This window comes from Phaeoacremonium minimum, assembly GCF_000392275.1.
Source record: "Phaeoacremonium minimum UCRPA7 unplaced genomic scaffold PA7_03_scaffold_182, whole genome shotgun sequence".
Taxonomy (NCBI): Eukaryota; Fungi; Ascomycota; class Sordariomycetes; order Togniniales; family Togniniaceae; genus Phaeoacremonium; species Phaeoacremonium minimum.
In genome coordinates, this window is record NW_006921089.1 from 161634 (window position 1) to 171032 (window position 9399).

Below are 9399 nucleotides of genomic sequence, written 5' to 3' on the forward strand. Positions count from 1 at the left end.
ACCAAGATACATTAGCTAGGACTATCAAAACTCGGATAAAACGCCACTCACATGAATCAAACCACTTGGAGCTATAAATAACAATGTTCAGCCTCACCACTCTTTCCTTGCACGACATGTCTGTGGAAGCACTGGTCTACAATCAACGGTTTCGACTCAGAAAGTTGATCTAAAGTCACGATATGGACAATCCTCTAGCTACCGAAAACCCTAGCCCATGGGTTCGATTCAAGCGGGCTTTGTCCCTCAGATATACCCAGCATGTCCGCGAACTCCCTCAACCACACGGTTTCACCTTGGATAGCTTTGTCGTGTCAAGAGTGACCAACCCTATACCAGTTTATTATATCTGGGAACTGTTGGATTCTTGGAGGCTCATCTCTTTGCTAATCTCGCTCATATCACTCATAATTTGGTTCAGTTTGATTACCTTGTTTTACCAATACTTTTCCGGTTTCGTGCTTGTGGATCTAAGCCTTCGTATCGGTTCTGTGGTCCCGAAGCTTTTCGGCTATCGAAGGGGTAAACCTAACCTCACATTAATGAGGTTCTATACAGATCATTTGCTTTACGTTTATGTATGTTGTACCACAGATTCATCAATTTCGATATCTTCGTACGTGCGCAAATTAACCTCTTTTAGAGCACCATTATATTGATCATTGTCTCAAAGACGGCGAACATCATCTCTCCAGAGCCTATATGGACATTTTTCTGGTCCATTTACTTCATGTTTGCACTGCGACGATCTCGCTTTACTCAGAACTATATGGCAGCTTGGAAGCTCAAATATGCTGAACACATCATGACCATATTTTTCGATGGAACACACTGTATACATGTACCGTGCGCCGATCCGTCGGAACCCACCATCGATGATAAGTGGCTGTGGAGGCACGTATCCTTCTTTTACCGCATGCTCAGAATCCAGGCCGGGCCTATTAGCTGGCTGCTTCCTACGTCATTAGTGAGAATTGAAATCGTGGAAGTAAGTTATCCTGCACGGCGCATAGCCTTGAGTAAGTTGCTGATGATTGAGTAAACAGTTAGTAGATGAGCATGATACTGGACCTCGTGTTCAAATCATACCGGTGGGGCGTGATGTCTACAGACAGTTCGAGGATTCAAGCACAAGCCACATGCCAGATGGTCGAAAGATCCATGTCGATCAGCTACAGAACGACATGGTCATCCGCCCCGTCGGCAGTCCTGGGAGAGCGTTGAATTTAGTGACGGGGTGGGATGCCAGTCTGATCTCGATTATTCTCATGGCACCCACAGCCCTCAGCATTATAATCAGCGTGGGCTGGCCCATGATAGCCGTTCTGAAATACGGCGCCGATGTACAGACGAGTGTTCAGACAGCCATATCTGTCGCCAGCTTCATTGTGACGGCTGCGGCGCTTCTCATTGGCTTGGTGACACTGTTCGATGCTCTATCAAAGTGATTCTTGCTGACGGCTGGACTGCATCTTATCGTGAACTCGATTACATTTACATGGTATGAGTTGACCATGAATATGTAGCCTTCGAAAGTTTAATTCAGTTTAATGTATAATAGCGAGGTGTGAATTAGTACTCAAAACTCTTCCATGGAATCCTAAATGATACCAAACAAGGAAACAGCCAACTAGACTGATATTCTACTCACTAGACCCAATAAAGTGCCCCTGTTCCCAATACTCTCCTGAATAAAATGTGACAACGACATAGAAAAGCTTCCTTAATCTTCAATGGTATTACACATGAGTTATTTGTGTGATCAGATTTGGCTCAGATCACTCTTTCCAATACACCATAAGATACACAATTAGACATAATACCATTGTCTCTCTTCACAGTAACCGATTCAACACAGTGAAATGTTCTTAATCAATATTCCTCTTTCTGATGCCTAGTAATCACTTGTAGGCTTTTCTGACGAGACCAACTTTCACGGCAAAGAGCACACATGAGTTATATCTTATGTATGTCTCCCCAGATCACTTCTCCATGTCTTGTCATGCTGGAAATTAATGGGGGTCCATTTGAGGGTATTGGTTTGATTACTCTGTGGCAACAGATATACATGACAAGTCCCATAGTTCATGGGAATGCCACGATATGAGGCAATGACACTCCGAAATACCTAGGTGAAAACCCGCGTAATTCCCACGAACTTCCTCAAATATAAAGAGGTGGTCGGGTGTATTAAGGCGGTTTAGCTTGTAATATACCGAAATATCACTTGATCTACGGTTTAGAAACAACAACACAAGCTAATATGTCTTATTGAAGATGCTGCATTAGGACGACCGAGAGTCATCAGGAGCTATTGCCAACCTGCAATCACCCGTAGTTCACAAATGACTGGTTCATCTGCAGCTCGTTGTGCAATGATCCAACGAAACCACTGGGACCTACCATGCTCGACAAAGACTTGAACTGGCTTTGCTGCTGATGATACCAATTCGATGCATCTTGTTCTCGTTGCTGCACCCACTGCTTGGCCTTTTCCGGGACGCCTTCTTTTTCAGCTACTACCTTCCCGGCGCCAAATGCAATGCTGGCGCCCCCTTTCAGTCCAGCCTTGAGCGAGTAAGCCTCACTCTGCGCAATAGACTCTCCCTTGTACCCTTTAGCTGAGAAGATACCTGGGAGCAAGCTTGATGCAGCACCGGTTCCGAAGGCCTTTCCTGCGCCCTCAAAAAGGCCGTAGTGCGTGCCGTAGAACTTGTTCGATATGGCGTTGTGCGCCACTGTCTGCAGCAGCGACTCGGTTGCTCCAATTAGAACTTGGCCGCCGACACTGGCCGCTCTGCCGATGACATTTTCCGCCGTCGTGCTCAGCGACCACCCAGCTGCCTGTCCGAGGCGTCCCGTGGCACTCACCAAGCGGGCTGGGGTGGCCACGGCGCCCAGGGCTCCGCTGGCCGCTCCAATGGCGGCATTCACGAGCACTGTGGCTGCGTAGCCTCCCCAGAACTTTCCACCCCGCTCATTGCGATGATCAAACGAATACGTTATCCCGGCGATACCGCCGCTGGCCAAAGCACCCGCAGCCGCAGCAGCAAGAGGCGCGGCGGCGCCTCCCGTGGCGATAGTCAAGGCGATAGCGCCGACCACCAAGGCGGCGCCAAGCACAGCACCCAGAACAGCTGACAGGGACCATTGCCCAGAAGGATCGGTATGGTTGATCGGATCGTTGTTCTCAAATGCCAGGCGGTTGAGGCCGTCGGTTCGTGCGAGGAACTTGACGGCTAGAACGTCATCTGGCGTGGTGTAGCGGCCCACCAAGGGATCGTACCATCTAGAGCCAAAGTCGAACAGCCCTGTGGGCTCATCGAGTCTCTTTGACTCATAGGTTGAGGTCCCGTCAAATGTCGGATCACCGCCTTGGATTGTTGTTATTGTTGGCGATCCGAAGTCGTCGTAGGTGATAGTTTCGAGGAGACTTGCGTCAGAGCCCCTGAATCTGTGGGTGACATTGCCCTTGTTATCGGTGAATAGTGCCGTCGGCATACTCTGTCCGCCGGTGGGAGAAGTTTTTGCTTGGGTCTTGCTAAAGCTCCCGAGCAAAGTACCGGCGCCGAACAGCTTGAGCGTGATGATCGTCGAACCGTCCGCCTGCGTTCTTTCGTTATAGTCGTCGCTGACCAAGAGGAGAGAGCCTCCGTTACCAGGCATAACGCGTCGCACGGTTTTCCCATCGGGACCACAAGTGATAGTTGTCTCTTCTTTGGCACTGTTGGTGTAGGAAGCGAGCAATCCAAAGGAGTCGTAGTTGAAATTCGTGACTGACTGCTGGGTCGTTCTAGTGATCATTCTCCCAGCCCTATCATACAGGATGTCGAAGACGGTCGAGCTACCAGTGACGCCATGAGCCCCATTACTGGTGTACGTGATCGTAGTGTCCCCTTTCGTTGAGAGATTGCCTGCTTTATCATAGGCATAATTCTTGGCGGCTGCAGTGCCAATTTGAGAGTTTTTGAGGCGCTTCCCATCGTAGTTGTACAAGGTAGTTGTGTTGCTCATGGCGTTGAGATTTTGAGCGAGTTGATCCGCTCCGTTATAAGTGTACTTCTCCTGAACAAGGGGATTGGACTTGCCGGTGGAAGGTTGCATCTGGTCGAGGGAGTGACTAAGGGGGTATGCCTGGAGGTCGTACGTGAACGTGTGCAAGAAGTCACTCTGCATACTGGCCTGCCCAACCATTATGTTGTTGGGCTTTCCAGTGGCGTCGACATATTCAAACCTACCATCGAGCCACGTCTCGCGCTGGCCGCTCACTGGCTCATAATAGAGCTGACTATACGATAGTAGAGCTCCGACGTATTGATTTTCTTTAGTGGCACCATTGGGGTACGACTTCAATGTCGTCTGCCCCTGCCAGTCATACTGAAAATTGGTTTCGTATTCTGTCCCATCCATAAAAGTCAATCTCCTAGAGCTCAGTCGAGCGAGCCCGTCGTATTCGAAACTTAACTTGGTTTCCATGGGCCCGTCAAGTCCCTTGGGGTAAACGGTCATGGATGACAGATTCTCCTCGCCACCTACGTCGTATTTGTAAACTAGAAGTCGACCGTCAAATCCTATTTTCTGAATGGGACGTCCCTTGGAATCCCTTTGGAACTTGATGGTCTCTCCATTCGCGTTGACTGTCTGGTAAAGCTGGCCGGTGCCGTCGTACTGGTAGGTCATTGCCCACTTCGGCGATGGCTTTGCTGGGTCGACCATATTCTGATAACAGTTCTGAATAGCTTGAAGTTGACTGAATGAGTTGTACTGCCTCGTCTCTTTGTTTCCTTGGGGATCAAGGCCCTGTGTCATGTTTCCGGAAACATCATATTGAAACTCTGAGACCATGCCGTCCTGATTTGTTGCTGCCATCACATATTCCTTGCCATTGATAGACTTGTAAGAACGAGGCGCAGACCAAAGCACAACGTCCTTGGCGTTGATGTTTGGATCCGGTCCCTTAATGTTTTCTAACACTGTTGCGCCACCAATTGAGTACTGTAGGCTTGAGACGACATTGAACGACGGATCGGAGGAGTTGTGGCTCGGACGGGTTTGACTGAGGACTCGACCAAGTTCGTCAAATACCGAAGTAGTGCCATCTGACGGCTGGTAGTGGGGTTCAAAGTTGTTCCAAGCAGTTGGGAGGAGAAAGCTTTCGAAGAGGACATTACCACGCGAATCGTAGGTCCAGTACTTCCAAGTAACGTGAGTGTTTTGTTGGCTAATAGCAGGGTCGACTCCTTGCCTGGATCTTTGCATCACCTTCTGCCCGGTGCAGTCGAGGACTTCCACAACTTCATGTTGACCAGAATCTTCTTCATTGAAATACGACAATGTGTTCTTGGTCAAGTATGGTTTCCCCGCGCTCTCGAAGCGATTGTAGCTATACTCCTGGAACGGGTCCAGGAGGCAGTCTGCAGAGCTAAGTTGATCCGCAAAGGTCGAGAACGCCAGAAATGGCTTCTGGCTAAAAAAGTCCTTGCCCGTGACTGTGAGCTTTCCTGGGGCAATGCTTTTCATGCGTGTCTCCACGTTTCTCCCGAAGCCGTCGACCCGGCTGCAGACAAGTCGACCGTTCGTTTCGAGTTTGGCCACCACCTTTCCGCTGGCCTGGTCATATGCAACAAATTGGGTCGTGAAAACGCCCTCACCAACTTCTATTTGTTTGATGGGGAGGTTATTGAACATGGAGTCGTACGTCGTCGTAGTCTTCAGTCCAGCAGGGTCGCTCATGGATGTTTCATTTCCGTATGTATCGAACTCAAACGTGGTAACCAGGAATTTGCCAACATCACTCGACCAGCGCAAGACTGTCTGCAAAAGAGCGGTGTCGGTACTATATGTGTATTGGGTCAAGGTAGCATCGCCATCCTCAAACTTGCTGACATCCTGATTCGCTTCTTTTGAGGAGAGTTTCTTGCCTGTCAGCAGCCCCGTGATGCCCTTGATAGTTACGTAAGTGCATCTTTCCCAAGACTCAAATACGGTAATACCTGATTGTATGTCCGAGGAATACTTGGTGGTGACGTTGCCATTTTCGTCGGTGGTGAACTGGGTCAATTGAATTCGCCCATTTTCTCCTCCAGTCTCAAGTTTGTCGAATATTTTGTTAACGTGATAAATATTCCATGCGTTTGTCGGAACCTTGACTAGATCGTAGTCAGTTGTCTGGGACGATAGCAATACGTCTTGCAACGTTTTGGTCTCGATCTGCGACTTTATTCCAGTCTTAGGGAACGGTTGAAAGTAATGTTCAACGGTCAAGATCTTATCAGTGGCGTTCGTAGTATTGATCGACTCAAACCCTAGCCAGCCCCTTCCACAGCTATTCACGCGGGCTTGTCTGTAGGTCTTTTGCAACAACACTTCGAAAGCCAAGGAGTTTGTAGCTGCGTTGTTGGTGTGCTTCAAAGACGTGACCACATAATTGGGGGCACCTTGAACGATATAGTTTTCAGGATCAGTGTCGGTGTAGGATTTCCAGTCAATTCCGGAATTGTACACGGCTCCGTCCGACAGACACCCATACGAAACGGTGGTCATGAGCCCCATAGAATCCTGGGCAGATGAGAGAAGATCTGTCGGGTGCGCTGTGTTGTAGACGGGGGCGATGGTCGGTGGCCCGGTATCTGCATTGAGGCTATAAAAAAGCCAATCACCCATACCGGTACCATTCAAGTCTGCTGGGATGACCTGGGTATTGGCGAATCCTGGATCTGTTGTAACGGGGTACTGCGTCACATTGCTCACGGTTCCGTCGGAGAGACCATCGACCGATAAGCACACGAAGTTGCTATTATCTTTCCGCTGGAAGATGTAAGCCAGACTGGGATAGAGTCCACCATTAATGTTGGTAACGGAGAAGTTGCCATCGCCTTTGGGTTCCGGTGCTTCTACTGTCTTGACCAACTTAGAGCAATGACCAAATCCACCCAAGCCGTCACCAAGTGAAACCTGAAAAGTGAACGTCGTGTTTGGTGACGCATACTCAGCCTTGCCAAGGACAATGTCCTGGGTGCCGTCTCCATTGATGTCGCAAGAAAGAACGCTCCATTTGGGATCTCCCTTTGCAAAAGGACCTCCAAGAAGTGACTCAACCACATTATTCAGATCGAACCCCTTGCGTGAATCAAAGACATCGGTGCAACGGAACGAGCTAGTTTTAATTTGGTATTGGTTGGGGTCTTCTGTTAGAAATTCCTGCCAGACGCGTACAAGACTGACAGCCCCGGTTCCCGAGTGTTTGAGGAGAAACCATTCAATCGTGTTCTCGAATGCGATCTGCGTATTCGTTTCGACGGCATCCCCAAGTCCAATGTCTCCAGATTTATCTGCAACTCCGGGAAAGTTTCGAAAGGAGATTGTCGATCCGTTTTTGTATATCTGTACTACATCAGCAACCCCAGTTCCAGTCATGTCCATAGCCATGAATTTGGACTCTGAATTCCATTGGAAAGGCGTCTTCTTGTTCTGCTGAATGGCTGTCAAGCTAACGCCGTTACTCTGTGAAAGGAAGAATTCAAGATTCCCTTGGTCGTTTTCGAAAGGAATAATCAGGTCTGAACGTCCGTCCCCGTGAAGATCTGGCGTTAGAAAGTCTGGCATCACAGCGTCCTTCTGCGTTGGGTCCCACCTGGGCATGTTCAGCTGGACATTCTTCTCCGATGGCGACCAGCTGATGCTGGGAATGGCATCGGCATCTCGGTCTGCCATATAAGTTTTGACCGTTAAAGTCTTGGCTGACTGATCCCACGCCATGCAAGCTATATCTGCGAGCGCCTTGCCCGTCATGTTCAGTGGAATCATAGCAATGACAACTTTCTCAGCCGAAAAGGGATTTGCCGGCACAGTTTTGAACACATCCGCCGGGCTGACTCCCGGGGTGGTGTAAGTGAACGAGGATGGAAGTAGGCTGACTCTTTCCGAGCCCCCCTGGGCACTTTCCACCACTTGCAACAGGTACGAATCTCCCGTGGTTGGTGACTGCCCGTAAGTGAGGGAATAGGACCTGTTGATCTTGAGTTGTCCACCCACGACAACACCGATGGATATGGAGCTGAGAAGATTCGCCCAGGTGATTATGTTTCCTTCTATGGATTGTGTAACTAGATCCGGACGCGGCTGGTAGTCAAAAGTGACACAGCGGGTCGCCGGCGCATTGGTGACGCTATTGGAGCAGTAGTAGATAGATGCAAGATACGATGTGTTGACATCTTTCGTGGCGTCTGGTGGCTGGGGAGACATAATGTAATTGTACAGCATAGTATTTCCATGGTAGTCTGTCTGTTTCTTCACCCGCCACTCCCTGGCCTTGTTGTCTGCTGAAACGATGCGGCTATCAGGTGTTGTCCCATATTCTATCTTCCGGCCCATGTTATCTTGAGCCAGAAAGCCACTCCCCTCGCCCAAAGCAGTAACTGTCAGGCCGGTATTGTTCGTTTCAGTGGTGTATACCGTATTCGGCCCGTTATAGTCTCCCTGGATGTTCAACAAGTCTAATCCGTCCATGATGAGCTTCGGTGTATAATAATCATAGTTCGTTGGTGGCTTGTTGACTTTATCGTAGACGACCTTTGGTGCGCCAAGATGAATACTAGATACTCCCCCGAGCGCCCAGCTGAATCCCATGATGCCATTTGGCGTCCCCTGGGAGTACTGCAGCGACAGATCAGGTTCATTTCCGGACTTTATGCCTCCGGGGGTTTCAATCTTAAGCATGTAACGAGAAAGGCCATTGTCATCAGTGTCAACCTTGCCCTGTCGGCGGCCAATAGCTGCATTGTAATCAGACATGATTTTGTGGTATGAGAGATGTAATGAAGAGGTATGATATCTTAGAAGTGTGATTTGGTTGATTCGTCTGGGTCTTGGATATGGGACAACAACTTTATGTGAAGGGCAGGCACGTTTTACTTATATAGCCCAAAACAACACGTTCAATCATAGCAAAAGCTGAACTTCCCTAGGCATATCCGCCCCCTATTCTATTGTCTAGAAAGGTTCTAGACTTGCATCACTGCCAGTGGGTGCTGAAGATGTAGGTTTGAGTTTCTGCACCACCCGTGTGCCGCAGTTCCGGCTCAACAGCGATTGGTAGGGCCTGGATGAGCCCCGATATTGAGTTTGTATTCCTGCAGCAAGGGCTACACATGTTTCGATCGGATTCTTCAGAGCTAAAAAGTAGGAGGGGATGCTCTTACTGCTTGGTGTCTTGGCCGGCTTCGATCTCAAGCAAGGAGCAGAGAGGGCACATGGCCTTACAGAATATCCTGAAACTTCATCAGTGATCTACGGTCATGAGGGGCGGCTAGTGTCTAGCGTGGTATCTGAAAAGCCCAGCTGAACGTGCAGATGGCAATAGATTGACGCCACTGCCGGCTGGAGCCGCCGGAATGCATG

At 49.2% G+C, this 9399-nt stretch overlaps 1 protein-coding gene across 1 annotated transcript; it reads right to left on the reverse strand.

Annotated features, from left to right (window-relative positions):
- Nucleotides 1-2328: 2328 nt before the first annotated feature.
- UCRPA7_2631 (putative virulence plasmid b protein) lies at nucleotides 2329-8793 on the reverse strand (the record flags this gene model as incomplete). The annotated part of the gene is made up of 1 exon (XM_007915181.1): nucleotides 2329-8793. The coding sequence occupies one exon, from the start codon at nucleotides 8791-8793 to the stop codon at nucleotides 2329-2331; it is 6465 nt and encodes a 2154-aa protein (XP_007913372.1).
- Between the last annotated feature and the right edge of the window lie 606 nt (nucleotides 8794-9399).